Below are 14,246 nucleotides of genomic sequence, written 5' to 3'. Positions count from 1 at the left end.
CTCTCATTCCCAAAAAAAAAAAAAAAAAAAAAGAAAAGAAAGAGGAGAGAGAGAGACAGAGATAGTAGAGAGACAGGCAAACATACCGAGGGACAGAGAGGGAGAAATTAAATTTGTGTCTATAATTAAAAATTAAATTTTATATCAGTTTAGAATTTAGTATAAAATTCTAACAATATAAATTGATATAGCTACACACAGAAAACCTTCATAGAATGAAAGAAAGAAGCTTTAAAAAACTTTTCTTCCTAATATTTCGAGTTCCCATTTCCCATTAAAATATTGCTAAGAACTTGGTAGTTTGGTATTTATCTCCTTTCCTTTAGAAACAGGACAGAAATTGTATTAATGTCAGAAGTTTAGATTTGGGCAGTCAACTAAGGCAGAAATCTGTGTTACTTGAAATTACATGTAGTCCATCATCTTCTGCCAGAAATGCTATTGACACAGGATAGAAGCTCTCCGAGGGGTCCGTGGGGCAGTCGCTTGTCAGTTTTAAAATACATGAAATACGTAAGCATAGCCCTTGGAGAGAAAAATGAATCGTAGCTGACATATGCTATGTTAAGGAAGCCTAATCTTTTTTTCTGTTTATTTTCAATTTAGAGTCCATATTTGTATGTTATACATTTGCATATCCTGTGGATACATACTTTTACATAGATAAAATCACACACACACACACACACACACACACACACACACACACACACTCCCCAAACAAGTCTAACCTCATATTCCTGCCCTAGTGGGCAATAATGATAATTACCCATCTTTGCTAATCTTTTAACCTAATCCTTAAAAATAAATTCCTTGTTCTTTATCCCATATCTCTACAAAAATCCAGAAAATCTAGTAAACGGTCTTAACTAGTCTGTTAGACTGACATAGGAAGTACACTGCACGTTAAGGAATGTCGTATAAGATGGCTTGCCTCTCCATATCTACCAGGAGCAAAGCAAACTGATGACGCTGGAAAGGACTAAAAGAAGAAAAGGTGCATTCTGGTCTTGGGGAAAGATCTCATTGAACTTGAGATAAAATCCCAAACTAAATACTACAAAGCTCACTTTTAAAAGCAATTATCTTCCCTTCAGTGATCAATTTGTGTGAGCAGGCTCTTCTACACCAGCCTCAATTCTACTTTTAACAATCTGTTTCTCCCCCCCTGCTATTTCTTATTTATCGATACGAATTAATTAGAGGATGGAAAATAAGGAGCGAGAAATCAAATTAGAAGTGATTTAACTGATTACATGAAATGGGCCCATGCTTTTCCATCTTTGTGGATGCCTAATTACCTAATGGTACTTAACTCCAGTTGGATCTGAATATTATTTGAGCTTAGTACTCTAGCAATTTAAAATATTCCAAAGCTACCTAAATAGTTGTATTCACTCTGCCCATACTTCATATTTACCCCCATTCCTTTTAATTAAAGTTTTAAAATATTTCTACAATTAAGATAAAATCAATATACCAGCATTATGAATCTTCATTTGATGCTGAAAATATGATTTCCTTATGTTAAAAAACTAAAAATGATTTCACTTTACTATAATTTAATTTGATTCGAACTGTTATGTAGTCAATTTAAGTTTTAAAGGAGACCAAATGATGACTTTTCATCATAAAATTTTCCTTCAGTTCCAAGACTAAAAAAATAGACAAGAGGATTTTGCTATTAGCTCAAAAATGATTGTATGTTATATATGGTAGATGGTCTTCCTGGTTTAATACTTAAAATTGTTGAAGCTGAACCCCAAAATGCCTGTAACTGCCAGCCATGTTTTCTTTTAACCCATTAGTAAGTAAAACCTCTGAGAATTTGGTTTTAGTTTTCGATTGTAAAACTTCTTAGTGATAGCAAATAGCAAATTATACAATTGCACACACTTCTCATTATGTTTCTAAAATGTCTCCTTAAAGCTTCATGAGAAATTTCCTAGCTCCAGTGTGGTACTTTTTCTCCTATGAACAGACTTCCAAAGATCTCATGGCCACCATTGCTCATACTGCCCTAATGTAAACATTTTGATGATCCACAGAGTAAAGGTTTAAATCCCATTTTGGTGACCATGATATTTCCTGTGCTTCATCTCTTCGCTCCTTAAACATACAAGCCGGGCCCCTCATGACTTTCCTATTTCTATAAGAGGAACTATCAGTTTCTGAATCAACAAGGCTCAAAATCCTGGCTTTAACTTTAATAAGTTCTATTTTTAACCATATTCTACCTCCCTTGTAATACACAATTTCTTCTTATTCCCACTGCTTCCATCATTTGGGGAGTATTTACAACATTATATTCATAGTACTGGTTTAGTTTACTTGCCTCCATTTTTGTCTTCATGTACTCCAGGCAGCTATCCATCCATCCACCCATCTATCCACCCATCCATCCACCCACCCATCACTGCCTTCATTCCATCTATTATTTTTTTGAGTATTCTCTACATGCCATGAACTGTTCATGGAAAATGCAAAAGAGAACCATTTTTCAAACTTCTGGTACTTTCTTAATACTTTCGGCATTAAATACTCTTCTCTAACATTCCCCTTTGTCAAAACGATGTGAAGCTCTCCCATTTTCAAAATCTATACTACTGGGGTTAATAGCACATCTCGAACCTTATATTTCCACTCTTGCTCCCACTACTTCCTGATATATATTCTCCATTTCATACTTGAATGACCGCTGTTACTAAACCTACCATACATAGTGTCAAAGGGCTTCCCCCTTTCTCCTTTTCTAGCTTTTCTACTGCTATAAAGCCTTCTCTGACTAGTTCACTTCTTAGTGTTACTCTGTCTTCTAAAGGCAATGGAAGTAATTCTAGTGGTAACTGAGGGATGAAGTGGGGGTTAGAAATTAGAGTCAAGTGGGAAGCTTTTGCAGTTTAGTCCTCAATCCACCCACAGATCATAATGACACAAATTTACTGAGAAAAACCATCAGGGGTATCTCTCAGGAATTCTGGCCTCGGAAAAAGGTCCCAAACCACTGTCTTGTAATATTTATTGTGTTTATCACTAACCTGTAACATTACAAATATTTTCTGGTATTTAACTAAAGATAGTGGGAATTTTATTTTTAACATTAGTGCCCATCCATTCATTCATCAAATAAGTATTGAGTGTCTATTATATGCCATGCACTATTTTAAGTGCTGAGGTTATAATAATCAGCACAGTAGTAAAAGTCCCTGCGGTCATAAAGTTTACACTCTAATGCAAAATACAAATAAACAAATTAAAAGAAACCAAATACACGATATGTCAAGATGAGGTAAGGGCTCTAAAAAAAAAAAAAAAAAAAAAAGCAGGATAAGGGAAATGAGGGATAATAGGGTTGAAGTGTTCTATTTTGTATGTGGTGATCAGAAGTCTCCTGTGACAAAGTGCCCTTTAAGGAGAAGCCTGAAGAGGAGGTTTCAGCTACCTGGGTGCTTCTGTCAGTCATCTCCTGCAAAATAAATTCCCCGAGAGTTGTGGCTCAAGACAATAAATATTTCATATTGCACAGTTTCTGTGGGTCAGAAATTTGGGAGTGGCTCAGCCAGAGGGTTCTGGCTCAGGGTATCTTGTAAGGTCACAACCAAGTTATTAGCTGGGGCTGCAGTCATCTCAGGCTGGAAAGAAGATTTCACAGAAAGGGCACACATCCTTTCATTTTCAGTTAGAAAAAAAAAATCTACCTCCTAGGATTCTGTGGAATAAATTAAAATGACATCTATTTTATTTTACTTGGGCCATACAGCTTGTATAAAGGGCAAAGAGATGGCAAAATAGGGCAAAAGATGATTTACATCATTGCTTAAATTTCAAAGCATTTTTATTGGAGTTCAAGTAAGTTCTATATCATGGCAGCAGTTAGAAATATCAGGTGCATTTATATAATCTCTTTAAATTGCTGAGACGAAATAGAATATTCTGCAAATTAGGATGGTAGTCCTAATGTTTCTTTATTTAAAATTTTTAAAAAATGTTTTATTTATTTCTGAGAGAGAGAGAGAGAGAGAGACCATGTGAGCAGGGGAGGGTCAGAGAGAGGGGGAGATACAGAATCTGAAACAAGCTCCAGGTTCTGAGCTGTCAGCACAGAGCCCGATGCAGGGCTTGAACCCAGGAACTGCAAGATCATTACCTGAGCTGAAGTCAGATGCCCAACCAACTGAGCCACCCAGGGGCCCCTAGTCCTAATGTTTCAAGTTGTGTATAAGTGAACAATTGACCTGCGGAATAACTCTAATATCCAATGTTTACAATCCAACTAATACAGAAAGAGTACAACTATAAATGTTAATATGCATTTCTGTTAAACTACCATGGAGCATCAGACAATTTCTTTTCCTAATATAACTGTGGAAAATATAGTGTTTTTTCAGCTTTTATTTAAATTCCAGTTAACATAAAATGTAATATTAATTTCAGGTGTACAATATGGTGATTCAATAATTTCATATAAGACCTGGTGTTCTTCACAAGTGCACTCCCTAATCCCCATCATCCCATCCACTCCACTCTGGTAACCATCAGTTTATTCTCTATAGTTAAAGTCTGTTTCTTGGTTTCTCTCTCTCTTTCTTTTGTTCATTTGTTTTGTTTCTTAAATTTCACATAAGTGAAATCATATAGTATTTGTCTTTCTCTGACTGGCTTACTTTGTTTAGCATTAATACTCTCTAATTCCACCCATATTGTTACATATGACAAGATTATATTCCTTTTTATAGCTGAGTAATATTCCACTGTGTGTGTGTGTGTATGTATAAATATATATACCACATCTTTTTTGTTAATACCACATTTTCTTTATCCATTTATCAGTCGATGGACACTTGGGCTATTTCCATAGTTTGGCTACTATAGACAATGCTGCTATAAACATCAGGGAGCATGTATCCTTTTGAATTAGTATTTTTGAATTCTTTGGGTAAATACCTAGTAGTGCAATTGCTGAATCATAGGGTAATTCTATTTTTAACTTTCTGAGGACCTCCAAGCTGTTTTCCAGAGTGGCTGCAAGAAAATGCAAGAAATGCACCTCACAACTATCTCCTAATTACCTAAGAATACATTGTAGTCAGTGTTTTTAAAATGGAAACTCAGGTTTGGGGAAACTGGGTGGTTCAGTCAGTTAAGCATCAGACTCTTAATTGTGGCTCAGGTCGATATTTCAGGGTCATTAGATCGAGCCTGAGTCAGGCTCTGCGCTAGGTGTGGAAGATGTTTGATTCTCTCTCCCTCTGTCCAACCCCTGTTCATGTGCACACGCATGCATACATTTGCTTTCTCTCTCAAGAAAAAATAAATTAAAATGAAAAATTAGGGGAGCCTGGGGGGATCAGTCAGTTAAGTGTCTGACTTTGGCTCTGGTCATGATCTCATGGCTAGTGGGTTTAAGCCCCACATTGGGCTCTGTGCTGACAGCTCAGAGCCTGGAGCCTGCTTCAGATTCTGTGTCACCTTCTCTCTCTGCCCTCCCCTGCTCATGCCCGCTCTCGCTCTCAAAAATAAATAAACATAAAAAAATAAAAAGAGAAAAAAGAAAAGAAAAAGAAAAAACATTAGGTTTTACCTGCAAAATAAATATTTAGCTACCCTAGAATAGGTAGCTTCCTGACAACTTAAAATAGCTTATATTTGGAAAATGCTGCAATTAAATACACATTCATTTTGTACATCTTACAATAAGCTGAGTTCACCACAGAAGGACTCTTCCCTGTGTTTTTCCAATATGCTGCTGTTAGGTTCATTATTTGAAAACACAGCTACATTGGGTCAATCTTTTAATAAGTGGGACATTCTATGCATTATAATTTATAATTATATCATTCAGGCTACAATTTGAATCCATTTATGAAGAATAGAAAATGTTTTAGAGAAAAAGAGAAAACAAATTATGCATTCTAGGGAATTGGTTCCAATTCCCTATGTGGGTAATATTTATTCTAAATCATACTAATGATTGTCAAGTGATGCCAGTTTTAGGGTTAGATCTTAAAAAGTCCGTAAGGGGAATCAAAGGCCTAGGTAAGTCAGACGGCAACTTTCAGACTTTAGAATAATTATATAGTCAAAAATTTATTTTGTCAAACAACCATACTTGTCAGAATTGCACTGCGCACATTGACATTAGCGTATAGACACAGGCGTAAGGATAACAGAAGAACAAAGTGGTTGCTGATACTGAGCGCTGCCTTAATTAGAACAGGCTTTTTCACTGGGGTGGACATTATTTGCTCTGTATATCTCATAATAACCTTAGGAAGAAATGCAAAATAATATAACAAATACTGTGATTTTTCTTTTTCTTTTTTTTTTTTTTGAGACAGAGAGAGACAGAGAGAGAGAGAGAGAGAGAGAGAGAGAGAGAGACTTTTAAGCAGTCTTCATGCCCAGCATGGAGCCTGATACAAGGCTCGATCTCATAACCCTGAGATCATGACCTGAGTGAAAATCAAGAGTTGGATGCCTAACCAACTGAGCCACCCAGGTGCCCCTATAATTTTTAATACACAAAAGAATCATTCCAAAGAGAAAGCATGACTTCTTTATCATTTGGGGTAGCAATCAAATGCAGCAAATAAAAATATTTGTTATTACTTAATAACCTCAGAAAAATCCCTTGAATTCTTGGCTGACTTTTTGCTCAGGCACCTCTTCTAGTGTTTTTTTTTTTTTTTTTTTTAACTAGGTTAAATATTTTTATTTATTTCTGAGAGAAGAGACCGTGTGAGCAGGGGAGGGTCAGAGACTGAGGGAGATACAGAATCTGAAGCAGGCTCCAGGCTCTGAGCTAGCTGTCAGCACAGAGCCCGATCAGCCACCACTTCTAAAATAAAAACTACTATCATCTCTCACCTAAAGTCTCCATTCCCTTCCTCTGCTCATCAAAGCTTCGTATCTCCTACGTGTGTAACACTATGTGTTAAGAATCACATGCAGTTTCATTGCTTCTGTCTTAATGTGGTCCAACAGCACTTCCCACTGGGACCCTTTTGCTTTCAGTCTGGTGTATTCCCAGTCCATTCCCTATGTTTCTATCAGCGTGATCCTTCCAAGAACATAACATTGCTCATAACAGTTTCTGCTTATAGTCCTTCTGTGACCACCTTCAGTTTTGGGACTGTCACTAAATAGCTTTGCCCTCTGTCCCCTGCTTATTTCTCTAACCTCTCTTCTCCCACAAACCCTTCCCTCTCAAGGATCTGAACTACTTTCAGTACTAGAATCTACAACATTATATCTTATATCCAATCATTTGCTTTGCAATTGTTCAAGAGGACCATTGCCCCTTGTCTTCTCAGCAACCTCTTCCCTCTTATCAAAAGTGACCCTTGGCTGAGCCCATTTTTATATCTCCTTCAAAACTCTGCTCTAGTACCACCTTTTAAAAACTGCTGTCATTTCACTTATCACACTGTGTTGTTATGAATCATTGATTTATGAGTCTGCCATCCCCAGTGGAGGACACACACTAAATCGCCTTAGGTGGATTTCTATTCCAAGTATCCAGTTCAGCCCCTGGTGCATACTGCATGTTATTGGAATCAATAAATTTACAGAAACCATTTGTAACTTTAGTTTTCTTGATAACACTAAACTAAACAACCTGTACAGACTCTAGATCAAGGTGCTATGATCGAGGCTTTAGGAACTGGAGTCTGTTGGACATTATGAAGACTAGAGCAGAACATCTTGGATTTTCCACTGAAGTTGGGGCAACTGGATAGGAAAATGGAGTCTGGAAGAGGCTAGTAATATGGTAAAGTAGGGAAAGACAGATGTAGTGTTTAGGGGCTGTGAGAGCAGAAAAAAACTAATGGACAGATGCTCTCAGGAGGTTAAGTTAGGTGGTGAATGGGTCTGGCTTTTATTGGGAGGGGAGAAGATAGGCCACATATAGAGTAGAATGGCAACAAGCGTTAGCAGATAAGGAATTCTAATAGGCTGACATAAACAAAGAATCTGGCTGAAAAGTCAAATAGTTAACAATTTTTTTTTTAATGTTTTATGTATTTCTGAGAGGCGGGGAGCAGGGGAGGGTCAGAGAGAGAGGGAGACACAGAGTCTGAAGACAGGCTCCAGGCTCTGAGCTAGCTGTCAGCACAGAGCCCGGCGCGGGGCTCGAACCCACAAACCGTGAGATCATGACCTGAGCTGAAGTCGGACACTTAACCAACTGAGCCACCCAAGCGCCCCGTAAGTCAAATAGTTTAAAGAATCCAATCAAAGACTTGAAGTCTCAGACATAAATACGGTGCTATGAAAATTGATCACATCAACTTGGGTTCTCATTTTCAAAGAAATTAAAGCAGTGGACAAGATACACCTTGAGATAAGGCTCCAGTTACTGGTAGGAGTATCCGAGGTAGGAAGGTGGTCAGAGGAAAGAAGACACGATTATCTCTTGGGAAGATTCAAAAAGCAAAGGAACCAGGGCTCATCTGAGGCCAAATCTCAGACTCGCCAGTCTGGTGCTGCCACCTGGTCCCCTCCATCGGAGCTCCTAGACAGCTGCACAAGGCATTACAAAAAAAATAAACACCGACACAGTAGGATCAGAATGTTAGTGGGAAACGGATTTATTTTTTCCTGTTAGTGACATTCTTTTAATATAGTTGTTATTTGTTTACAGATCATTCAATTATTTCTTATAGAATTCCTGTTGTAAATGAATTTTATTGAGTATTCATCTCCTACAAAGTAAAATTTGGAGTTTTCAGCCACTGGGCTCAATTCTGGAAAAGGAGAAATGGCTTCCCAACAAATACAAAGAGACAAATTTCTGAGTCAGAGAAAGAGGATGCAGGATTATCAAAGATGATTTTTTGCGTAACCACTAGGTCAGACTATATGAATTTTTGGAAATTAGAAATTTTGTAATAAGTAAATGTAAATAAAGTAAAAGAAATATTTTTTATTTCAAAACATGTTATTTGTAACATACTCACAAATTCAACAAAATTCCTTAACACCAATTATGACGAAAGGATTTACAAGGCTGGAGACTCCTTTGATTGTTTATGACAAAACGGCATAGGCTGTGTGTTCTGTTGAGGTCATTGTGTCCTTGATTTACAAACAGTGTTGGGCACAGTGCCAGGCACATAATACATGGTCAGTTAATGTTTGTGTACATTGATTAAATGAAGAGAGAGCTAATGAAAGTTACATTATGTAGCCTGATGGGGCAATAATAATTATACACAATGTGTGCAACTTACATTAAGTAAAGCTGAATTCACTCAAATATCTAACTCTTCAAAGATAAATGCAAGTACCTGGTAGCTCATTTAAAGAGCAGTAACAGAACTGAATACCTAGAAAGTAAATTTTATCACAGGTAGGAATATGTGAATGACCCGAATTACTTGTCAAAAGAAAAAGATGTTGAATGCAGGCATTTTCTTTTTCTCCTCTGGATCAGCAATCAGACTTACTCACAGATCATTGATTCATGAGTAGCACTATATACGTACTTTCCATTTTCAAGTAGCCCGTGCTTTGTAAGTGTTTACAAGTGTATTCAGTCATCTCTCTTGTTCTCAGGCATAGTTTTTCCGTGATTTTTAGCAAGACAAAAACGGAGTTTACTTTATGGACTCAATTTATTTTATTAATTTTTTTTAATTAAAAAGGTCTTCCTTTTCATTGATATAGATTTGTTTGAATGCTTCATATGTGCTCAGAAGGTGAAATGTGTTTATTTTTACATGGAACAAAGATTAACTTTATTTCCTTAATGAACATGTAAACGACTTGAGATGAATCAATTATGACAAATCTGCACTAATTTCTGGGCCTCGATTTATTTCTCAGTAGAAGCATGAAAATAAAAGTATCCACAAAATCTACAAGTTTCTCATGGAAACTTGCTTAACTTTTGAGCACTTATCTAATTACAGATGTGAAGAATTAAAATCACTGGAATAGGGGCGCCTGGGTGGCTTAGTCGGTTAAGCGTCCGACTTTCCGACTTTCGCTTAGGTCATGATCTCGCGGTTTGTGGGTTCGAGCCCCGCGTCGGGCTCTGTGCTGACTGCCAGCTCGGAGCCTGAAGCCTGTTTCAGTCTGTGACTCCCTCTCTCTCTGACCCTCCCCTGCTCACGCTGTCTCTCTCTCCTAGAAATAAAACATTTAAAAAAAAATCACAAATAATAAAAAAAAAATCATTGGAATAATCCGAATCCCTGAAAAAAACATGGTTCAAAATTTTCTGCAAGCTGAGAGTAACATGGGAGGTTTTAATAGTGGATAAAGGAAACAGCAAATTGAATTTTAATATTTACTATGGAATTCCTGATAAGCAACAAGTCTTGATAAGCTCCATTCATTATAACTAATCTTCTTTTATTTCCTCAAAGCTTCCTATTTTTCAATCACTAACATGAAATTATTTGTAACACATTTAATAATGCATTGGGTAGGAGTTATTTTCTCATTCTATTTCTGACAAATACCTTCAAAGCCCGTATTCTATAGATACCGACAGAGGAAGTGGAATGAAATGGGACTAGAGGAAAATAAAAATCAAAGAGCAATGCTCTTATATCACACAGTACAGAGAATGATTCAGTTCATGAATATATCAAAAACGCCCTTAGAATTTTACTCCTTAAAGTCTATCTGCAGGCTTTGTCCAAATGAAAAACACAAAAACAAAACAAAACAAAAATAAAACTTTTCTGACAGTCATCATCAAATGAACATCTCTTAGAAATAAACCACTACATTGACTGCTAAGCAACAAAGAGAAAACATCCTTCCTACCACCGTTTTTCACTATTCTTATTATTCTTCCCCCACTTACCTGATTGGTGCCCCTTTGGCCTGTGCTGGTCTCAACAATACAGTTATTGTGGTGGCTGTTTCATTGAGAGAGGCATCAACTCCTTCATAGTCAGGTAAGGTTGGCGCTGGTAAGTGTTTAATGAGGGGAAAAGACAAGTTTCAGTCAATTAACAGAATTATATCATAGTTCAGGATGAATAAATGATCCTGAATGGGGGGAAATCAATTTCACATTTAATTTTCTAAAATGTGCGTTATTTTGTAGAATAACATACACAACATAATGTTAACCCTGGGAACCTAGGCAGCAGAAGATATGAAGCCATGGTTTGTTCTTGAAATTCAAATGATCATCTGGTAACTTGGACACACACTCCAAACATTTTGTGAAGGGGTTTTAGCTTTTAGTTTCCTATGACCTTGAAATCAGCATTGATGGGATGGAAGTGATATGAACAACATCTACTCTGGAGAGTCTGGGTAAGGGGCTTGCACACGGAGATGTAGAGACAGAAATGACAGGCACCAAGCCAGAGGCTACCTGGTGAGGTGGTGCTGTGTACGATCTAAAAATTGTGGAATGGCCGTGTTAGTGTCTGGACTCCTTTTACCACTGTGGCCACAACAGATACATATCAAGGAACTGTGGTGAATGGGAATAGGAACCTCAGTTTGTATTTAGCATTAACTATTACATTAATTGCCAAATTCTTGAAAAGAGGAAACTCATAAATTTTCAAAATATTTGATAATATTAGGAGTGGGGGGGAGGGCTCCCTAATCTTGAACTGGGTGAAAAAGTAACCTCAAATGGCTTTTGGTTATTTCTATGTAGAAAGATGTTTTAGGGAGGACATAACCAGAGAAATGTGTTCACTATCAGAGAATCTGATAACAGACGGCATCTAATATAAATTTCTAAGTATTTCATTAATTCACTGAGCATTTACTGAATATATGCAATGTGTCAAATTTGTGTAAATGCTATGAGTATAAAGACAAATACAATGTAGTCTCTGACATGTATAGAATTGAAAGTAAAGATTCACATTTTATCAAGAGTGAGAATCTTATAACAAACAAACAAACAAACAAACAAAAATATAACAACATTTTAGGTGACCCAAAGAAGAGTCGGTTCATTTGTTAAAATAGTAGTTCTCAAACTAGTCGGATCAGAAGCCCAGGGAGAACTTAAAACAGATGGTTGCCCTTTTCCCTTTGAGTTTCTAATTCAATAGGTCCAGGGAGGAGCCTGATAATGGGTTTTTCTAGAAAGTTTTCAGGTGATGTTGATGCTGTTGTTCTGTGGAAGCACTAGCGGTGGGAGTCAGAAAAACAAAACAGAGACTCAGTCCCAGAATTTTGGACTCATGAATAGGAGTGGTGGATGGGAGGAACCACAAAATTAAGGGACACAAATGCTAATCATGTATGGATGTTTGGGCTTTATCCTACTAGATACGATATATTAGATTTTGAAAAAAAATTAGGAAAGAAATATATGTTGTATAAAGATCAATGGAAAAATACAATGAATCAAGGTTAAGTCTAAAGGCAAGGATAGTGCTTGGAAAGATATTTCAATGAATTGTTTAAAATATGGTCCATATGGAAAGGAAGAAACAGTGACATCAGAAAGAGGCAAATTCTCAGAGTCATTCAGGAAGTAGAATCAACAGATATTAAATATGTATAATTGTTGATATATGTGGATTATATATATGCATTAAAACATACACACACACACACACACACACACACCATGATTCCAATAACTTGATTTTACTATGTAAATTGTTTTTAAAGTACCGAGGAACATAATTTCTGCACTCAAGGGATAAAAAACAATAAGTTACCTTAAAATTTCAGATAATGTTGGGCACCATGCTAACCATACATTTTATTAGCTTTAGCTTGATTCCTGCATGTTCTGAAGATACAGTGATCTAGTTTTTAAAGTCCAAATCAAGTACCCATGTACATAGGTTGATTCAAGTAAAACTGGGCAGCTGAAGAGTTTAAAGAAAATTCTAGATGGGTGTTCTGGCCTTTAATAATAAATCTTCTATTCAATAAAAACCACCATGTCTAAACCATAATAAATTATGGTTCTCGATAGTGTCCATTTGTCCAATGTTCTCAATTTTACAAGTTCATGTAATTTTGTAGCTATCTGTAGTGGAAGATCTTACTCAAATGCAGCACTGTGGCTAATTCCAGAGGGTAAGAAACATGTTTCACTGTACAGTGATATCAAAAGGTCATATTTTCTAGTGATTCAATCAATATTTTAAATTGATGATTAGAATTATTCCATTAGGGAAGTAAATTGGCAAATTTAATACATTGCTATTTTCTAACATAGTGGATGATACTTTCAAATTTCTTTTTTTGTTAGAATAATATACATCAAATAAATAGCTCATATTTGAATAGCTAATACTTTTCATGATAAAAATTTTCAAGGTTTTATATTCCAACATTTCCAAATAGAAACGATTCTTCAAAAAATAGAAAATACATAGCTTCCTTCTGATGCAAACAATACAGATTCAGAATGGTAGAATTTTTTCTTTTTTTGGTAGAATTAAAAGAATTTTTAATGTTTCTTCATTTTTGAGACAGAATGAGATAGAGCATGAGTGGGGGAGGGGCAGAGAGACAGGGAGACACAGAATCTGAAGCAGGCTACAGGCTCTGTGCTGTCAGCATAGATCCCAACGTGGGGCTCAAACTCATGGACTGTGAGAACATGACCTTAGCCAAAGTCGGATGCTTAGCCAACTGAGCCACTCAGGCGCCCCTAGAAATTTTTAATGATGTATCATAACATATCATCAATATATGCTATGTAGAACTATAATGAAAATGAACATAAAGGAACAAAAACTAGGAACTCAAAGTCAGTATTTTAATATATTAACAGTTGATCCTTTAAAACATTTGTTTTTCAGATTTAACTCTTCAGCTACATATGTAAAATATATTTATTTTAATAATCTTTAACTAAGATAACACATTAAATAAGCTAATGTAGAATTAGAGGGTATTATAATGCCAATTCCTGGCCAAATTTAATCAGATTAAACTGATTTTTTGACTGGAGGAGAAATCTGTATTTACATCTGTAAATAATCTAGTCATTACAAACTGAAATTGTGTACATTAAATAATGTGAAATTTAACTATTTGTTTATAAACTTCAATTCTCCCACACATCACCATTCTGAAATTTAGATGAATTTAGATGAGATTCCCAAGAGAAAGAATAGCTCATGTTTGCTTAAAAATATCAGAATGTCTGGGCAAATGAAAGAGAGAGACAAGGTATGTGGCACTATAATAGCAGATCAAAGATCTCCTATCATTCTTTGGATAAAATCTACTTACTATGATATGATATCATAATAATCACCAATTCCTCAAAAGTATAAATCTTTGAG

General features: G+C 36.1%; 1 protein-coding gene across 3 annotated transcripts in view; it reads right to left on the bottom strand.

Moving 5' to 3' along the window:
* Positions 1-14,246, bottom strand: part of PTPRK (protein tyrosine phosphatase receptor type K) — a 421,190-nt gene that overhangs the window by 96,186 nt on the left and 310,758 nt on the right. For all 3 annotated transcript variants that reach the window (XM_077769421.1, XM_077769423.1, XM_077769422.1), the window contains exon 10: positions 10,820-10,925. In XM_077769421.1, coding sequence (XP_077625547.1) covers positions 10,820-10,925 — 106 coding nt within the window. The remainder of the gene's footprint in view (positions 1-10,819; positions 10,926-14,246) is intronic.

The sequence above is a fragment of the Crocuta crocuta genome, unplaced genomic scaffold (assembly GCF_008692635.1).
Source record: "Crocuta crocuta isolate KB4526 unplaced genomic scaffold, BGI_CrCroc_1.0 scaffold646, whole genome shotgun sequence".
Lineage (NCBI taxonomy): Eukaryota > Metazoa > Chordata > Mammalia > Carnivora > Hyaenidae > Crocuta > Crocuta crocuta.
This window is presented reverse-complemented; position numbering and strand designations above follow the sequence as displayed.